Consider the following 21,572-nt stretch of genomic DNA (forward strand, 5'->3'; position numbering starts at 1 on the left):
TCTTGAAATAAGCTTCCCATTCCTTTTCTTATTTATAATATCACTTTCTTCAGTCCCTCAGGCTTGAAACTTCAGTCATCTTTTATTCTTTCCTCAGGATTTTGTAGAGTTGAGCATCACAAAGTCCATATTTTTATACATTCCTTCTTTTTCATTCAAACTTCTCCCATCTTAATCCTCTCCGTTTTTGCTGCTTTCTAATTTGACTCTATACTTTAAATCAACCTCTCCAACATATTATTTAAAATTTTAATCTCTCTGAAACACTCCTTTCCTCAAGATCCTAGAGTACATAGTAATGTTAAACAAATCCTGGTGTCTCACACTGGATATTCTAATATTTTGAATTTTCAGCCCATTCAGTAATTTTTCTCTACCTTTAGAAGAGAAGGAAGATTAAAACATTGTTCAGGATTTTAATTTTTCAGCAGTATGAAATTTACATATTTATTGGAGTTGGACACAAATATGAAGAAAAAATGTGTGTGTGTATATATATACATATATATATATATACATATATATATCACTGTAACTAAGTGGCTGCTGTTTATCAATCACACATAGAAATTTCAATGTATTTGATATATTTACATTACCTAGTAGTCTTTGAAATTGAAAGAAGGTAATCAAGTTTAGAAAACCAGGTTGCCTTAATCCTTTAATCCTTTCGTCATGGGTAATATTACTTAAATAGTTAGCCTTAGAAGAATAGGACAAAAAAATAACTGTTATTCTCCCTACCCTCCTCTCCTTCAGAGCAATGGGATCTGCTCTGCCTAGCAGTCAGGCTCGTCCTCCTGTATGCAGCCTGTGTATACCATTAAATCTGAAGGCACTGTCCTTTCATTTTTCAGTTTTGTGTGAACGCTTAGAGAAAAGAAGCATTTTGTTTTTAATACAAAGACTGTATCTGTAACACAAAGTGGTTTAAGAGTTGAGACAATTTTCTGAATAATCGTGAACTAAAACACTTATACAACATCTAGAATACTGTGTTAATGAATTTTAAGTACAGCTTTATTGAGGTGTTATCAACATACAATAACTCGCACATATTGAAAGTGCTCAATTTGATGAGTTTTGACATGTTTATACCCCGAAACCATCACCACAATCAAGATAACGAATGCATCCATCATCCCCACAAGCTCGCTTGAGCTCCTTGGTATTCCCTGTCTCCTCTCCTCCCTCTTTGCACCTCCCCATTCCCCAGGCAACCACTGATCTGCTTTCTGTCACTGTACATTAGTTTGCATTTTCTAGAAGTTCGTATAAATGGAATCATAAAGTATAAACTCTTTTTAGTCTGGCTTTTTTCACTCAGCCTAATTTTGTTGATATTTATGCGTGTCGCAGCATATTTTAGGACTTCATTCCTTTTTCTTGCTGAATAGTCTTATGGATATGCCACAGTTTGTTTATCCATTTATCTGTTGTTGGACATTTGGCTTGTTTCCAGTTTGGGGCTATTACAAAAAAAGCTGTATAACATTTGTGTACAAGTATGGACATGTGCTTTCATTTTCCTTCGGTAAATACCTAGAAGGAGAAAGTCTGGGTCACATGGTAGGTGTATGTTTTACGTTTTAAAGAAACTGCCACTCTTATCCAGAGTGGTTGTCCTATGTTACACACTTAACACCATGTACTAGAGTTCCAGTTGCTCTACATTTTTGCCACGACTTTGCATGGTGAGCCTTTTTAATTTTAAATATTTTAATAGATATGTAGTAGTATCTTACTTAGATTTTAATTAGCATTTGCCTATTGACTAATGATGTTGAACATCCTTTTGTGTGTGTGTGTGTGTGTGTGTGTGTGTGTGTGTGTGTGTGTGTTTTTGCCATTCACTTGTCATCTTTGGTGAAATGTCTGTTCATATCTTTTGCCCAGTTTTTATTGATTTTTTTCATTGTTGAGTTTTAAGAGTTTTAAAATATATTTTATATACATGTTCTATATTAGATATGTGAATTTCAAGTGTTTCGTTCTGGCTCGTGGCTTGGGCAGGTGAATTCTTTATTCTTCTTTTGTATCAAGGATTCTCATGTTTGAGAATTAGGAAGTATGCTGGGTTGGGTCCCAGCTCAGCCAGGCAAGAGCGTTTCTGCTAGCTGATAATGTATTTTTAAGAATAAATTTTGGTATTTTTTTCTGTTTATAAATGTAAAATGTGCTCATTGTATGCCATTTAAAAAATGCTGAAAATTTTAAATCAGGAAACAAGACTGGAATATACCAGAGAAGTTCAAGCAGAAGAAGTCCAACTGTCAAGGCCACATACACCAGAAATATGAGTGCTTGGAATTTACCATATGCTAGGCTGGGGGCAGCAGGACTATTGTAGGCCTCCTCTACTTTGGGGGTGGGGCTTTTAAATTACCCTAGTTTTGCTAAGGAATGCCTCAGAAAATGGTAAACTGTGTTTGCAGTTTGTTCCCCCTACATATGAATCAAGTGCTGCATTTGCAGCGCTCAGTCACTATCTGGCCTAAGCACTTAATCAATCTTTATTAAATATAAAGTGAGTGAAGATCTTAAGTATAGATGATGTAGAATTTATAAATGTCTTCCGAACATAGAGCTGAGCAAGACTTGGGAAAGTAGGGATTGATAAAGACAAAAATGAAAGCAATCAAATGTTTTCAACTAATATTGGAAAATATTAAAGTCCAACACAAACGTCATAAGTGTTAAGGATTCCTTTTCTCTGGTGCTTTATTGATGAAAAGCATGTAGTTTTGGTGCTAAAATGACTTGGTTTAAAATTTTGCCTCTGCTATTTACTAGCCCTATGAATTTGGACCAATACTTAACCTACTTTATACTTTAATTCTTTCACTTAACACATTGTGAATAATTATGTGTGCCTGGTGGAGGGGATTATAAATCGTTGGAGATAGAGGATATACAGCATTTTGATACAGTGCCTGACACAGTGTAGTCATTTCCCTTTTCCTTCCCGGTTTCCAGTCTTAGGCAGGATAACTAAATCTGGCTGCTGGAGTGGTGACCTAACCATACTTCTCACTGTGAGAAATCGCTCATAGAGCAGAGATCTTAGAACGGTATTTGCCAGTCCTGCCAGGATAAATTTTCCTACCACTTGTGTGTTTTTCAAGGATCTGAAAAAAATGTCATGAGATAAAGATAATTTGATTATAGATTTTAGTGTCTCAGGACATAGATTTTTCATGTATGGAGCAATTACTATAAAGATCCATGGTTAGGCTGACTTGAGGTACCTAGTGGAATGAATCATTAATGTCAACAGCAGGATTGATCATACAAGTGCATCCTGAGACTTATAAAATTGGCACCATGGGAAAACATATCAAGGGGGACCATGTAGAGGAAGGAGTTAAGGTGGTGGTGGGGTTGGCTGAATGCTGGGAGGCAGGGCGGCTGGTACTTTTGTAACAAATTTAGAGCTGTTTCCAGTGGATATTTGTAGTAAACTCGTCCTCGCTCTTATTCCAAGTTCTTCCATACTATCTCTGCTGCCTTTCTCTTATTCCATCTTCCATGCCTGGAAGTTTTTGACTCTTGGAGCCTAAATTATTCCTCCTGTTCTAAATGTATCTGGAATTTTGTGATGTTCTAAACTGACGGACTATAATATTATATATTGCCAGTAATTCATTCTATCAACAAACTGCTGCAGGCTGTAAATTATTTAAGGTTTATGTTTCAGGTCATGAGAAACCTAAATGCCTCACTTAGTTACTTGAGTTATAAATTCGGTACAAAATACTTGCATTAAAAGATATTCTTGCATTATAGCTAAGTTTGGTTTGGCTCTCAGGACAACATATCTAAAATTTGGGGGTTCGAAAATGATATTTCAGAACCACTTTGATTTCCATGTTTGTTCCATTTCTGTTTAGTGGCTGGACATGAAAAGGTTTTGGAAATCTGAGTCCTTCTGTTGAAAGGCTTTTCTTTACATGTTAGAACAGGAGACACTTTTTAAAGGGCCTCTCTTTCTCTGTGTCCACAAATCTTCTTGTTTATAGAACTCTAATGGCATGTGACGCAGTGAACTAAGCAAGCCACATGGCCACACCTCCCTCAAGGATGGTAGACAGTTACAGTCCTGATATGTCTCCATAAGACAGAACCAGTGAACAGCCCTCATGATTCCGTGATCACCAAATACTCAGCTCTCTCTCCCTGCTGGAGGCAAAATGACTCAGCCCTCCCCAACGGCAATGACCCAAATTGCCCCATTCAGCCATAGTACCACATTCAAACCTCAGTATCTCTTCATCAGGTTCAGATGTGTTTACCTCTTGGTCTGGAGACTTCATAAACTGAAAAGACCAGTAGTCTGTGCCTTTTGTCCCCTCCCCTCCTTGTGGAACTGGGAAAGATAACTGACAAAACCACTCCCATTCAGAAAGGGGAGGAATGGGAGATAAATATCAGTCACAGAGTGGTAGCAATTCTGAAATCCCACTGAGTGAGCAGGCATTTTGGGGGATCCCCACCTTAGGTTGGAGAATGTTCATTAATTATGCCCAGATCTTGCTTTCTAGAAGAGGCTGCCCAGTCCATTGTTCTCCATGCCCATTGGCTCCACTCTCCACATTTCCAGTAACTTCCTTGGCTACCATCGAAGTGGACACTGGCAATAGGCCTTTTATGCACTTTTCTCTGGCAGCTTCGTGTCTGTAGGGTTGTTTCAAATATCAATATTCGTAGTCCTCTTTTAATCCAAACTGGTAGTTATTTTGTTGACTTCTTACCTAATTCTAGTCAAAAATTTTGTTGACTTCTTACCTAATTCTAGTCAGATTCAAGTATCAATAGCCAGATCTACAATTTTGGCTAGATATAAATAACTTTTAGATTTGCTATATTTCTCATTTTTTTCACCCCTACCTGTGCCCCTTCCCACGCTTCAGTTGGAGACCTACTCGCTTTGTCTCTTTTTCCTGAACCATTTTATTTTAAGTGAAAGAATTTACTGAGCGCCACATTAATCAGCGCTGAGGTTTTAATATTAAGTGTGGTGACTATTCCCTTGATTTGATCCTTACCTGAGGTTGAGTTTTAATCAGCTTTTGTTCCTTCAGAGGCCTTCTTTGTTGTTTTATTTTTAACTATTTGAGGTTAAGAAGTTAGTTGTCTCTTCCAGTCATTTAGTCTTTGAACTTGAACTCTATTTTCTTATATTCCTGCTTATAAACCAACCAATTCTTTTCTGATATTTCTTTCTTGAATGGGCTTCTTTTTATCGTATTCAGTTATTTTTTTCATCTCATTGTCTTTCCATCTTTTCCTTTGCTTTTTTAATTTTGTTTTTCTTAGAGGCTATGTCTCTTGTACTCTATCAAGGGTGCCAGATTATTCTCGGACTTTTCTTTTGGATCTATCACTATATCCATTAAGCTCTTTGAGGATTTCAGAGGCTGTTCCTTTCCTTTACTGGAATATTTTCTTTTTCACGTGGCTTGTGTTTTTCTTCTCCATTTCACATTCCTTTAAAAAGTAAATCTGCCAGATATGTTTTCTATGAACAAAACATATGGGCTCCTTTATCATCCACTTGGACGTACTGCTCAGGGCAGGTTGACCTACACAAGTCTCAGTTCAATGTTCAGTTTCTAGAAGGCTTTTTCTCAGATAAAATCTTTACTTACCCTCCCTGCTTGGTTTTCTGGTTGGGTGGAATATCTGAAAACAAAAATGTGGAGCACTTGCTGCTACCAGGATTTTTCCTTTCTTCGCTGTCTCTTACATTGCTTTGCTTATAGGAACTGTCCCTGGAATGCAGTGTGTCCTGGCAAGTTCCCTTCAGCTTCTTCCCAGCTTTTTGTTAGGAGTTGTTGCCTTGCCTGAATGTACACAGGTGGGAGAAGGTATAAGAGGTGTGTGTGTGTGTGTGTTTGTGTGTGGTTTGGGGGCAGCACACAATAATCTCATCAACACTAAGATTAGCACTGATGGGAATTTAAAGCTGGCTACAGTTTTACAATGAATACAGTTCTTGAGTGAGTCAGGTAATTAACTACAGAGGACATTTGAGGTGCCTTCTTTTTTCAGGCGGTCTCAGTTTTATGAGGCTTATGCTAGTTATGGCATGATAGGTTTTTTTTTCCCCCTTTCCTCCATGAAGTGTCTAATTTATGGTCAGCAAGATCCTTCTAGGTTCTGGTGTTAACTGCTGATATTAGCTTTACATGTAGTGATTTCTTGGGTTATTTCCTGCATATTCAGAAATTGAGAGGTTGCATGACTCATGGCACACGTGATTTTAAACTGGAAGTTCATCCATCCTAATTTTTGGCTCTGTCTTCTGACACCTAGAGAGGAGGGCTCGTGTTTTTAAGTCTGGTAATAGAATTCCTAAAAAGTAGTTATTGTGAAATCTTTATATTTGGCTTTTTACTAGAAAGAGTATGAATTTTACGGTTTCATTTGAATTTGACATTATATAGTGTTTCTATTTCAGATTGCAGCAGCGGCAATGTTTCACTTCTTCAGAAAGCCTCCGGAATCGAAAAAGCCCTCGGTACCAGAGACAGAAGCAGATGGATTTGTCCTTTTAGGTGAGTCTTCTTAAGAAACAAAATCATAATTAGATAAATTATTTTTCTTTTAAAAAATTACTTGAAAATTATATGATTGATTTTTAAATTATTTAAATTAATTTATATATATGAAACCTATAGAAATAAAGTTTATCAATCACTTAGAATATTGTCATCAAGTCATACTCTTCTTAAACGTTGGTGTGGCTCTGTCCTTCAAATTCAGTTTATAAAATCATCCCATTGTTTTGCTCTCTGATGTGCTAGTCAACCTTTTTAATTGTAACAAACCTTGATAATTTCAAGTTCTGTTTTATAAATAGCACCAAACCTTGCTTCTTAAATTAGCATCTGAAGTTAAATTTGGCATTCAATAAATATTTACTGAAGGAAGTACACTTTCAAATCTAAATAATGTTCAATAATGTCTCCTCAATGTTTAAGCCCAGTTTATTTCCTATTATAAAATTAATACTGCTATTAAGATTTTAGTGGTTTTAAAAAATATTTCTTCCAAACCAATACTATGCTTTTCATAAGAGGAATTCTGAAAAATGACATTTTCTTCTTTCCCTGAGGAAGAGATTTTCAGTCTGGCAAGGAGGAGCCAGAACCCAGTGTCCCCTTGTGGGGCAAATCCACCCTGGACCAAATTCAGGCTCTTTCTTGAGAGGATTTACATGAACTCACAGGTTGTTTACTCCCTGCGATGTTTCTCAGGTGTTTTCTTTTCCAGATTCTGGTTTCCTACCTCTTCCTTTACGTTGGCCTCGTCAGAGTAGGGTCCCCTGGCATAGGTAGAATTTAAGGGTGATCCCGAATTTTCAGCTTAGGCCCTTTCAGATCCAGGGCTCACTCTATGTCTCTGACCTCCCACTTTTAAAAGTATGGTAGGTGGTCTCTGCCTCTTCAGCCTTTCTCCTTAGGATATAGTCTCTTGCAGAAAGGACACGGGTTTTACCTCTCTGGCCCTCTTTTGTTTCTTGGCCTTAATCTCTGGGAGACCAAAATAGAGTTTTTCTCATAGCTAAATGTTACCATAAAACATCTCATCTTTTTCACAGTCAAGTTCTGGCAGGGCTTTGTGTTTTTCTGAATCTGCTCCTTGTGGCCTGAGGCACGGGCAGTGGCTAGGGTGGTCAGAGTTGTCTTCTCTTTGACCAGTTCTCCTCTACTTGAGGCAAAATAGTGGGGCATAGTCTGGCAAGGGTTGGCAATTTTTCTGGGAGCCTTCTGACCAGGATGAAGTGGGGTGCTGTGGACACTACTGCTTGTCTGGCCTTTCTTACCATGTCAGGAATTGTGCTTTGGCTTCCAGTTCAGAACTGGCTCTGTCAACCCCAACTTCTCTGTTCCTTGAAAGCTGCCAGTGTTGCTTCCCTCTCAGCATTATTCTTTTGTTAGCAAATAGCCATTTAAAGGATTTGAGTTTAGTGTACAGAAAATTAAATAGACATAAGACAGATTAACAGGAGAAAAGCACACAGATTATTAAATGTACGTGGGAGCCCTCATAGAAAAATGAAGACCAGAAGAAGTGGCAAAACCTAAGTGCTTATATACCAGGTCGAATAAAGAGTCACTGTGGAAAAGTAACTAAAATACGTGGGAAACTAATGGAATATACGAGTTATTTTAACGAGGTCTGTTTGTATAGTTCTCTTGGCGTCAACTCTCTATCTCTGCTGATAAGAAAGTTTCTTTCCTCCTGACATCTTTCCTATGGGGGCTTTATCAGGTCAAAATAATCCTATGCCAAAGCAGCATATTTCCAAGTGGTTTATCTGCCACCCTTCACCATTTTGGGCAAATTATGTAATCTCCCAGGTGTCATTATCTAGAAAATGAACATGATAGCAATACCAACCCCATAGGGCTATGGAGGGGATTAAATGAGTTAATATGTGTAAAATGCTTAGAACAACCCTGCGAGTGAAGTGGTGGTATTATTCTCCACATACAGATGAGGACTTAACTTGTCCAGGTTCCTCCAGCTCACGCAGCAGGTCTGGGATTAGCCCGGAAATCTGACTGCAGGGCCTACCCTCTGAACTACCAAGCTATCCATGCTTTTTATGTCATAGTCTCATTTTTAATTTTAAGACATTGGTGACATTTTAAGTTCTTTAAAAAAATTTCATATGTTTTCCTTACTGTTTAAAAGAGACAGTACTGAGTTTTTTGTTTGTTTGTTTGTTTTTTTAATAAAAAAGGGTCGGTTGTTATATTACTGGTTATAAAATTTGGCTTTAATTTTGGCTACCCCAAACTTTTCACTATTTAGTATTTTAAATATTTAAAAATATTGCATAAAACCATAATTTGCTTAATGAAGTTGAGATTGGAAGGTGGTATATATTGTTGAGTTAGTAAACAATCCTTCAGCAGTTCAAGACTTAACTGACGACTTTTTTACCAGAGGAAAAGGGATCTATCTGCCTGTGTGTGTCTGTCACTCAGATATGTACAGGTTTTACAGCAAAGAAGGTAAGGATTTATTTTAGAGAGTTATAGATCCCAGAGACACAGGCAAGCTATCACTCAAAGGCCTGGCTCCCCGGGGTGTCTCAGGAGTCCAGAATAGGGATTTTTCCCCTAGTCATGGAAACTAAGGGAGTTGGGGTCGTGGGTGCTACTGATTGGATGGAGATGAGGTAATTGGTCATTTTGTCCCTCTGATTCAGGAATCAGCCATGGCGCCATCCTGTCTGGTCCTTTGGCCGGGCCTCATGGCTTGTGGGGGCTGTTCTGCCTCAATGGGCTTGCGGCTGATACATGCCAAAAGCCAAGATGTTATCCTTAGTTTATCCTAAACTTATTGTCTTCATGATCTTAGACCTGAGGCTTTATTCTTGAAAGAGATGATACTAGCTGGAACCTTATGTCCTAAGGCTTCATGATTAAGGGAGTAGGCATACCAAGGTAGAAGGATAAGAGCGGGGCTGAGAGGGGTACGATTGGAGGGGAGCAAGTGAGTCATAATGTCATCATCTAGACAAAACCAGCTCGAATGAAAGAAAAATCTATAAGCAAAATCTAGGTGCGGTTACAAATTGATAAAAATCAGGAGAGAGTATTAGGAATATAGTTAATGTCTTTAAAAATAGGATGGTAACCTCTTTTAAAAAATGATTTGTTCTGCCAAGTTGCTCTTTTTATCATATGGTTCTCTCTCTTTACCATATGGTTCTGTACTGACGTATATAATATCGACTTTAATCTCAGAGCATACTGTGTAAAATATTTTGTAAAATGTCAAATAGGTCAAATGGTAGATATGAAATGCTAATACCAACACAGCTGCATACTTGCACGCATGTACTTTGATTAGCATGTATCCACATAACTTTCTTTGTCCTCATGTGCAATAAATACATTGCAGAAAAATAAATATATGATTGGTGTTGTGTGTTTATTAACTTCTCTGTGATACAACTAACTAAAAACTTAGAAACATGATTATGTTTATGGCAACAACTTCTTATCAATTTGTATTCTACAGAATTTTTAAATTATCATCTTATGTGGCTTTATAATCTGTTTCTAATTAAAGATATAAATTATCTGTTTTTTCCCACTTGAGAATACCTTTTTTATTAGGCATGCCTTCCTGCTTAACACAAATAGGTTTTAGGTCGCAATTATCAGATGGCATTACTGAGTTGCTTAACACCTCCTGACTTGAAATTCAGGGTCCAGGCAGAGCCCAGGCACTTTTGTTGATGATAGGAATATCTGGGCTGTTCATACACAATTTGGTCACTTTTGGATGGAAAACTTTTTCCTCGTTAAGGTTTCCAAAGCTTTTAGCCTTTGTAAAATGTCGAGTGTGCTGAATAAGAATAAGGGGGAAAAGGGCCTAGTAGAAAACATCCTTTCCCTTGTATCCAGTTCCTATTCACATAAGAAGGTAATAGCTATTCATTCATTCAGTAATGAAGTTGAAGTAATCCTCCAGGGTACTCATTTTACTCAAAAACAAATTGTAGTTTTCATTTGCATCACTGGGTGGCGATTTTTCTTAGTCTTACACTCCTGTTTAAAACCCCAATGAGCATGATACTATTTGTAATTACCAGGGTTTTCTTCTGTTATGACATGTTTAATTGTACTTTTAAGACATTATCTTTAAGTTGATTACAAATTTGCTACTGTAGTGTGCAATCTCACAGTTATTTTAAATTAGGAAAAAGGGTGTCTGTTGCTTAGATGTTGGTTTATAATTCCTTCCAAAACTAAGACAAAGGCATGAATTAGTTTATTATGCTATCGCAGAAGGAAGGAAAAATAACAGCAACTACAACAACAAAACCCCACAGAATATAGAATGAAAAGGAATAATGAAGTTTGCTATTGTGTTCAGTAATATTGTTGACCAGATATTGAATATAACTTTGGAGCAGGCAGGATGAATTGGCAAGCAATATTTCAGAGATTAAAGGAATTGGGTTACAGTACAACTGAAATTCATCGTGTTTTTCAGAACATGCAGGTGCTTCTCAAAGTAGGGCATAAGAAGCCATAGTTTCCATTAAGCTAATTATTTTGTAAAACTCATCGAGTTTAGAATCAGTTTAATAATTCACAGCAGTTTGGATGTCATCTTTTAAGTATTGCTATTGAAATATGTAATTTAACTCACTTTCTGTTTTCTAGTTTAAATGATAAATCAGATTTTGAAAAGTAGTGAGTTATTTTTAAGATTGTTTCCTACTCAATTCCTCATCCGGGGAATTATTCAAACCAGGTACACACACTAAAGTTAAACTATCACATTTTTATATGGAGCTTTTTAGGTAATCTCTTGATCCCTATATTTTTTCTTTTATTTAAAAGTGGAAATTTAGCTGTGTACAATAAAAATTTACATTCCAAGGAATGAAGGACGGTAAGGCACTTTGATCATGTCTAGGGCTGAAGGCTTTAATTAGAACAATGACAAAAACGAAACAGATTTTTAGCATGCACTTCCTATTTTTACTCCTTGTTTTTACAACAGACGTATGCCAAATCTTTAAAAAAATAGTGTTTAAGGATTTAAAAAGCAACTTAAACCCTATTAACATCTCTTTACCCATGTATTGTGGTATCCAGAAACAATCCAATGATAATTAATTTACTTGGTAATCTTTGTGTTTTTATTCTTGACCTTTCAATTCTAAAGAAAGTGAGCTAGGATTTTTTAACTAACTTTATTTCCCAATTGCTTATTTTCTCATTAAGAAATGTGATATTGTACGTCTAATGGATAGACTTAACAGATTTTTCATATTTGTTAGTTCTTAAATCTGGTTCACCTGTTAACCTGTGCAGGCCAGGCTGTCCCACGTAGGGTGTACCACCTGCCTTATATCCTTGAATGTGAGGAATAAGAGGGAACTTCATGGGATAGGGAGAGGCACCAACTGTACCTAGAGGCAGAACTGAGCCCTCTGTTTCATGCAGTTAATTGTGAGAAAGTCATTCATTCTTACTGGGGCTCAGCGGACTCAGCAGACTCAAATATAAATTAGGGCTCTGTCTCCCTAACTCCAGCGTCTAACCCTCCTGTGCAATAGGGGCCATTTCAACTGTCTACTGATGCTGGGGCCTAATCCCTAAATTCTGATTAGATGGGCCTGGGGTTTGGTTTATACATTGTTTTCGTTTTTGTTTATTTCTTCAGAGTTCTAGTGTGCATGTAGGGCTAAGAACCACTGTAGTTCATTCTCTATAATTTTCTAGTTGTACACCATCCAATAATGTGTTAAGGCACTTTGAAAAAGAGCTCATAAAAATAGTTTAGTTTCTCTTCTCATGTAGTAGAGCCATAAACAAACAAAAAACAAATAAAACCACAGAATTCCTACGTTAAACACACTTCCTCTCAAACGTTAAATGGGCAAAGAGCAGAAAGCTTCGAAATTCTAAGAAATGAAATCCATTTCAGAGAGTAATATATTTGGAACCTTCAGTGTAAGTGTGTGTGCGTTTAAATCAGTGAGCAATGGGAAGTATTTGATTAAATTAATCACACAAATGCGAATTCCAGGTGGCCTATGACTCTTTGTCTTAGCCTTAGTACATCTAGATTGAACTTTAGGTAAAATTATTTGACAGATTAGCACCCATAAACTTCTCAGAGGAACTCTGACATACTTTTCCTTTGAACTGAAACCTTCAGGCAGTCATATTTTTAGTATAGCTATTTGGAGGTAATTGACTGGTTTACTATGTTACTATTTCTTTCAGAAGGGGAAAAAATTAAGTATGCACACCATATTACGTAAATGGAGTTTCCTCTAGTATTTCCTTAGAGGCTTTTGTAATGTTATATCTTCCATATCTGAGACAATTTAAGTGAAAAATTTTGGTGAGTAGCTTTTATATTTTAGCTTAAAGCTTATTCTTACTACTTTCTGTTGAGAAAATAATGAAGATGAGAATCTATAATGTACATGGTGTGAGCATTGTACTTTGCACTGGTAATTCAGATAGGATTTGAAGACCTAAAATTTGTTTTTCCGTTAACCTTAATAATATTACAATATTCTTTTAAGTGGTTATGTTATTCAGCTTCTGTTTTTTCTCCCCCCTTTGAGTGCAAGCAAAGTACATTATGAAGGGAAGAATTCTTAATGGATTTACATGTTAATCTATAAATGAAAAAATTATGAAAAATTTTATAAATTTATGAAAAATTTAAGCATCTTCTTTCTTTATTATATCATGATATAATGATATAATAATAGAGTTACCTCAGAATAGCATTATCTAATAAACTGAGTCAGAAGAAAAAAATACCTTAAATTGGTGTGATATAGGCTTTTCTTATTGTAGTAATCATAAGTGAACATTCTCGAAGTTTACCTTCTCTGTCTCAGGTGCTCTGCTCCTTGTTATGGTTGCTGCAGATTCCTGGGCCTGATCCACACCTAGTGAAGCAGAATCTTTGGAGCTAGAGCCTGAGAATCAGCATTTTTTTTTTAAATGCAAGGCAGGCGAGATTTATGTATGCTGATATTTGGAAATTGTTGGAATAATTATTCATAATGTGGTAGGAGAAGAAAACCTTTCAGGTGGTGAGACAGACTATATAGAGTAAGCAGACTCAGAAGAATCTGGGACATTATCATTTGCCTACAGATCCCAAACTGTAATATTTTACTTGTTATATTAAATATGTAATTAGGAATTAGTAATGACAGTTTGCTTTTGGTTTGCCTTGGTGTGGACCTTTCACTGTTCTAACCAGGATGCTTTCTGCTTCCAGCCCAGCAGCCCAGCATTTCCTTGGGCAGACTGCCTGGCCTGTTTTACTTTGTCTATATCCTGTTCGGCCTACAGATCTCAGATGAAATTCTGTATGTAGGTCTCTGCAGTCTCTAGATCTCTCTCTCTTTAATCTCATAGTGTACACTTTCTCCTATCATTTATTTACTTCTTAATATGGTATTTTGTAGCAACTCCTATATTATTGTTTAGTAATATTATCTACACTTTTATTTTTCTATATCTTGCCACTTAGATTGTAACCTACTAACAGCCGCATCGCCTGCTGTGTATTTTACATAATATTCGGCACAATAAAGTAGATCCTCAATCCACATATTAACAGGTTTGGGAGTGTGTTCTAAATCATTTATATTTGGTTAGAAAGCATGGTAATGTCTTCTTTTAAAGTGTTTTTCCAGTCAAAATACATGTTTGTTTAACTTATGCCACCTATCAACTGGACTTAAATTATACTAATTTTAGTTATTAATGCAAACCGAAATAAGTGTTCAGAGCAGGTTTGCCTCCTTGAGTTCATTCCCCTTTCTCCCACACTTCAAAGTATTCACCCTCCTTTGCATGACTCTGTGTTTCAGGAGAGACTGGCTTTATTCCCAGCCCTGGGAGGTCAGTTCTGATTTGTCTAAGCCAACCAGGGTGGCCCACCCTACATTTTCAGCAATTAGTTTCGGAATGGGTACCTGTGACAATTCTGACTAATTGGACTTGAAGGAAGGTTGGCTGAGGGGCTCATAGGCAGATACTGAACAGGACAACTTCCTCTTTTCTCGGCAGCTCTTCTATCTGGATGAAATGCCTGATGAGGTTGCATCCCTTGCTGCCATCTTTGCTGGGGGGGAGGTAGCCCAAGACAGAGGTTACATGTTGAAGGTGGCACAATGAAATGAGGAAGCAACCTCATCTATGATGATATTGTTGGACTGATATATTTACTAGCCTGGGAACTGTCAACCTCTGGACTTCTTATTTGATAATAAGTTCCCTGGTTAAAGTTTAAAGCTACTTTCAGATAGGCTTCTGTTACAGCTGAAATGTCTAGACTGATATTTGACAGATATCCTTGTAATACTACATCTTTCTGGATAATCTTTTCTTGGTAAAGCCCCTTTTCATTTTTACTGTCCAGACTTTATGAAATCAATCAATCAATCAATCAATCTATCTATCTATCAATCAATCATCTTAATAAAGTTCTTCAGTTGATGTTTATATAGAAAAAGTTTATATTTATGTCTTCTAAAACTCAATTTTTAACAAAATAGTGTGTGGAAATAGTCCTGAGTTACATTTCAAATGAAATGAATAGATTGTCAGAATCACATGGAAACATTTTGAAACGTATGCCTAGTGACACTGAAAAGAATGTACATCTTGAATATTGCTGACACCAAGGGAGGCCATGTTACTGCTACAAAGCAACTGGTGGTGAACGACCATATTAATTGTTGGGTGATCAGGAAATATGCTTAACATACTAACAGAATAGTTTGCTACTTATACATAGGCATTTTACTGTGTTTTAGTTATGTTTAAGAAATTGATTGGTAGGTTTATATTGATGTATGACACATTGTAATTTTTCCCATCTAAAGTAATGCTAAATAGGCTCCTTGATGCATTTTCCTACACGTCCAGTTTGCAGGAATGGATTATTGGCATTAAGCAAGAAATTCCTATACTAATCTGGACCAGCTATTATATTGTCAGCAATTCTGCTGGTGCTAATATAGTCTTAAACCTAATACAGTCTTAAGATAATATAGTCTTAAAGCAGCTCACCAATTTGACTCACATATCTTTATGTGTTACTTATTTAGAAATGTACTATTTTAAAAAATGCTGAAGGCAATACATGAAATCATAATCCTTTTTTTAAACATGGGGATTTAGGAAATTAAAATGTTTATGTTTACCTTTATCATCCCAAATTTATAGTTCTAAAGTCCCTTTTTAAAGTTTAAAACCAGTTGTATATTGTTTTTACTTGAATTGCATGTTAATCATGCTCAATATGTCAAATTTTAAAGAAGAATTTTTCATGGCAATGATAAAGATTACATTAATATTACTGTTAAATGTTTATGTTTTTATTATAAATTGAGCTATGATTCATAACATTCTGCCATTACAAGGTAGGAGTGATGCAGCATGTAATTTTTAGGGCTGGAAGGACATCATAGGGATAATTCTAAACAGCCTCATATATGAATATTTCTGATTGAGAGTTGTATATTAAAGTATATAAATTCTTTTGTTTGCTAAGGAGAGAGAGGAACGTACATATACTGTAGAAGCTACTTTATATAAAATACCAAATTACAGTATGAACCAATTATAGTAAAAGCATTCTTTTCACAGTGAGATATAAATGCCTTTCTAGCCTGTGGGCATCTTGTTATTGCTAAAGTTGGGTTAAATTTACCACTACAAAAATTCAATTATGATTTCTATCTATTATGAAAATAAGCTAATGCATCCAAATATATTTTGATATTCTCAGTTCAGATATGCTTAAATGTTTCCATTCCCTAAAGAAGTACAATTTCTTTCAGCTATTTTTAGGTCTCCAAGATTATAGGACCTTGAAGCAGGTAGAGCTCAGCATGGTACAAACTGTATTTTGCAAGTTGTGTTCCATGTGTACCTTCCTCGAACTGGGCACAGGTGTTATACTGCCAAAACTGAATAATAGTGGCCTTTTCACAGTTTTAGAAAAGAATATGCTGATGGAGTTTCAGGTTTTTCTTTCTGAAATTTTCTTTAAATTCTAGAGATAGCTAACATTAATTGTACAAGCAGATATTAGGCAGATAACATCTATGAAAAAAGAGTAAATGGTTATTAAAGGAATAGCTTGCAGGAAGACAGTCAAATTTACTTGTATGGCTATTTTGTTCTTTGAACATTTGCAGTCACAGTCATGGTTTTATAGTCTGTTTTATAACCTGTAAAATAAAATAAATTGAACATTAACAGCAATTTAAACTTAGAATAACTAAACATAAAACTTTGTCTAAAATTATAGTTTGATAGAATTTAAAAATCAGCATTTCATAATGTTCTACAAAGAGTATTTTTACTTTGGCACTTCATGACATTCACTGTGAGAAGAGAGTACATTTCGAAGAGGATAGAAACTCTGCTTATTTTTTTTCTCATTTTATGCACATCAGATTACTTAACTGGGGCACAGAGTTCTCATCTGGTGAATGAGAGACTAAATTAGATTTTTATTTCTAAAGTTTTGGTTTGTTTTTATAGCTTAACATTTTAGTAATATTTTTGTTCTATGTATTTAAAGAGATGGACAGATTCCTCAGTTCTAATCTCTGTTGGAATAAATTGATGGCACTAAAGTGTTTTGTGTTACGTTGAGTTTTTTTTCAAGAGGGCAAGAAATCTGTCCACCAGCTGCCAAACAAAAGTCACTTTGAAGGTTTTTTAGTTAAAATTTTATTTGGCTAGTAGCCCCAATTCATCCCTGACTAATCTTTTATTAAAATACTCATGAAAACAGAGGGAAAATTTTATAACCATACTAAAACTTCAGGGTGATAGCTTACTGCCAGAATCTAGGGAACAGTAGACTGAGAAAAACCCAGCTCATCTTTTGCACATGGTCCAGTATGTTGAGAGTTACATCTTAAAAACAGAAGTCAACAGTTACCCCTCTCTACCTTGGGTTCTGTTCTGTGAAGGAAGCAGTGTACTTCGTTCTCTGCACTTCCTCATACGCATCACCAGAAGGGCAAGAACTGGTGGTGTTGGAGGGCAACTGGGGCGGTATAGTTCCTACTGGTAAAACAATATAGGCAGAAATAGAAAATTCTTGGTACCAATGATTTTGGAAATTTTTATTTCTTTTTTAATGTACACTTGAGGACCAGGTGGTAACAGTAAGAGGAAAAAGACATCCCCAGAGAGAGGAGTTACACTGGGTTACACTGGGAAAACTTGCAGATGGGTGGAGTGCTGTGCATACCAGCCTGCCTCCAGCTAGTGGGGATGTTTTTTTTTTAAATTGAAGTATAATTAGCATACAATATCCTATTAATTTCAGGTATACATCATAATGATTTAATATTTATATATATTATGAAATGATCACCACAATAAGTCTAATTACCATCTGTCACCATACAAAGTTATTGCAATATTATTGACTATATTCCTTATACTGTACATTACATCCCCATGACTTATAACTAGAAGTTTGTACCTCAGCTGGTGGAGTTTATATTTATGCAATCTTTCTAGAAGAAACTTGGCAATTGTATCAGAAACTTTAAAGAAGTAGATCTCCTTTGCCTTAGATCTATTCCACTTTTAGTAATTTATCATTAAAACATAAACACAGTTTATAAGATGGTATGTTTAGCATGAACCTTTTTGCTATATGATTTATGTGCCTAAAAGTTTCTGGAAGGAAAAACACTTCTTTACCTATAGACCTTACAATTACAGGTGACTTAATGTTTTTTTCTTCCTTTGACTACTTAAATGTACCTAATTTGATTAGTTATATTTACTGTAATGAACATGTAGTACATGTATAACTCCAAAGTCAAAAGGAGTCCTGAGGAGACAGGTATGTCCCTGAATCCTTGATTCTCTCATGAGAACTTCCAAAAGCGGAAGTGCATTTTACTCTTACTACTGAATTTGCATTGTGCTTCCTGTTTTCAGTATATAGTTCAGTTCACCAAACATTTATTGAGTAAATATAAATACTGTTAGTTTCTTTTAAATATTTAAATTAATATTATATTATTTTGATAGATTCAAAGCTAGAGTATAATATAGGAAAATCTCATCTTAAACTTTTTATTCATTTTGCAATTAATTTAATAATCCATAGCATTCTCAGAGGAAGAAATATCTTGGGGAAAAAAGTTAACCAATTCTTCTTTAAGTTTCTTAGTCATGTTTTCCTGGATATTGACGATCCCTTTATTCCCTAAATACCTTCATGAAACCAAAACTTCCAGTGTATCAAGACGCATCCTATAAACATTAAGGTCAATTTTAAGGGGAAGTTTCACTGTATTTTAAAATTTGTTTATGTAAACTATCATTTTTAATGGATTGCACAAACATGTACCCTGTTTATTTTATTATAGTCTGCTTCTTAGTAATATGAATGTGAATTTTATATTCCTCTTAAATTATTTTGCATGATGTTTCCTTGGAATTTTAAGTTTAAATTTTAAACTCTAATCATACTATGAATATATATAATAATTTTCCTCTATAGTGGGTGTTTATATTGATTGTTTAGTTAATAAAGTTAAAATCAAATTATTTTTAAATGGCAATTATTGAAAAGAAGGTATTTCTTTTTGAGGAATGAGATCTCTCTCTCTCTGTCTCTCTCTTTTTTTCCCCATTATTGTCAGTTAATCCAGACTATCTGTTGGCTGAAGGCACTTGAGTTTTTATTTAAATTTAGTTGTTATATACTTGTAGCAAATATACTAGAAATTAAAAAAAAAACCAAAAACCAAAAAACCCAAACCTTTGTTTTTTCTCCATACCTGTAGAGGAGCACTATTAAGTAGTTGGAAGTTTATCTCTTGTCATATTTAAACATTTGGAGGAAGGAATTAAGCTATTTTCCAAGTAGAGAAAAGCACTATTGTTCCTCACCAGGTAAGTATACAGTGTTTTGTTTATTTGCCAATCAACATTTTCCCCACCAGTTTATCTCAGACAGAATTTTCAAGCCAGCGTTAAGATTTGATTTGTAATAATGGTTAAGTTCTGTTAGGTAAGAAAGGATGTGGAGAGAACTCTGCTAACTTTGTCCCTCCATCTTTTTCTAGACCTAGTAAGATAATTTTTACTCTGATTCTTTAATTTTTTGTTACATGCTTCTCAGCCATGCTCTTTCCTTGTTACTTTGAGGCATAGAACTTCCTAAATGTTTAGTTTCAGAGCAAGAACACTCAGGCTTTTCATGTTCTTTGGCGTTAGTGGCTGTAACACATTGAATTTCTGGCAGTGGAACTTCTACGGACAGACTCTGACCCCTTACACTATGGCCTTGAATAAAGAAACCTTGCTTCTGAGCATGTGCACCTCAGCAAGGACCTTCAGCTCTCACTCTGGGTAGGCCCAGCATCTTGTATGTCTAGGTATGTTGGGAATTACACCAGTCGGGTATCACTTTAGGTTCTTTATTTTTCCACATCTATCTTCTCACATGGTCATAAATGTTGATTATAAATTAAGCAGCATTATTCACATTATATTTTATGCACTTGTAGTTGGATTTAATAAGGCAAGGGTGTGAAAGGGATGGATTGTATACCTTTATGTGTATGAGGCTTTTTTAAACTCTACTGTATCTCTATGTCCTTATACAACTGTATGATTTATTTTCTGCTTGTGCTTACATGAGACTCACTCTTTTAGAGCCGACACCGATAGGAATAATGATGTAGGTTAAAACAAACAAACAAAAAACAAATGTGGTCTGATTGATGAGTATCATGATAAAGATAATTTGGAAAACTACATTAGATGTGTCTTAGTTAAAATGTTATTTTCTAGAAAAAATACTTTTAGAAGACCTGAGTTTAGCCACTGAAATTGGCCATGATTCTATTTGAGACTAGAAAAACTTGTAGTATGAATTTGGTAAGTAAAATTGTGGAAATTCACATCCTATTTGATCATAGGGAAGCGTATTTTTCCCCAGCTATTAACTGATGTCAGCTGCCTAAAATTTATTGATCTCAAGACTCTTCCTTATTTGTTGCCAGTAACTCTCTCTCATACAGAACAAATGACTCACAAGCTCAAGCTAAATAAAACACTCTGTAAAGGTTTTCTGCCTCTCGAACTACTCAAAGTGGGCATTGAGTAGTGGGCACTGATCCTTGCCAGCTGGTTTACCCTTAATAATTCCATGTCAGACCAGACTCAGATGTAGACGCTCCTTTTTTTTTTTTTTTTTAAGACTGCCCTTTTCAGACATTCCATCTGAAATCTGTTAAGAATAACATAAGACTGGTCACAGATTTATTGATTTTTCCTGGGCATTTGACTATGTGAAATGGAACCAGCTATGACCTAAGCTTGGCGAGCTTAGTAAACACCCTCTCCGTGCTCCAGGTTCTATAGAACTTCAGTCTCAGTATGTGTTCTGAGCAGAGTCAGTAGGAGTGGTCTGGTGGTAAATTGGATCATTCTCTGTGAGGGTAAATTAAATTATTTTGCTCTTCTTTTGAAAATTCTTGTTTTTTTCACTCATTAAAATCTCGTCGAGCAGATGCATTTTCTCAATGAACTGTGTACCTGACCCTTTGCTGAACTGAAGGGAGAGATTAACATCTTCTACAACAATGCTAATTGCATGGTTTTTCTGGACAGATTCCTCACTGTCCAGTACTTCTAATTTTTCTCGTAAAGAACTGCCTAATATTTATCACTTTAACATTCATAATCATCAAGTTTGCCAGACAAGTTGCAATATTTAATTTGCTTAACTCTAAAAGACCTATGAAACAGATAATTTATCCATTTAATTTTTTAAAAATTAAATTTATTAGGTAACATTGCTAAATAACATCATATAAATTTCAGGTATACAGCTTTCTAATACAACATCTGTATACTCCATTGTGTGCTCACCACTCAGAGTGTAGTCTTCTTCCATCGCCATATATTTGACCCTCTTTAAGTGTTCCTTAAAGTTAGCTACTTAAAACATATGGGTACCTTTTAAAGACTAAAAAATAGCTAATGTATAATATG

At 35.6% G+C, this 21,572-nt stretch overlaps 1 protein-coding gene across 4 annotated transcripts in view; it reads left to right on the forward strand.

Annotated features, from left to right (window-relative positions):
* The window catches only part of UMAD1 (UBAP1-MVB12-associated (UMA) domain containing 1), a 184,040-nt gene that overhangs the window by 15,705 nt on the left and 146,763 nt on the right, over positions 1-21,572 (forward strand). For 3 of the 4 annotated variants that reach the window (XM_015589446.2, XM_025046804.1, XM_015589447.2), the window contains exon 2: positions 6,461-6,557. In XM_015589446.2, coding sequence (XP_015444932.1) covers positions 6,461-6,557 — 97 coding nt within the window. Of the gene's footprint in view, positions 1-6,446; positions 6,558-21,572 lie in introns of all 4 variants that reach the window. The other variant, XM_025046803.1, reaches the window with a different exon arrangement.

Source organism: Pteropus alecto, unplaced genomic scaffold (genome assembly GCF_000325575.1).
Source record: "Pteropus alecto unplaced genomic scaffold, ASM32557v1 scaffold21, whole genome shotgun sequence".
Lineage (NCBI taxonomy): Eukaryota > Metazoa > Chordata > Mammalia > Chiroptera > Pteropodidae > Pteropus > Pteropus alecto.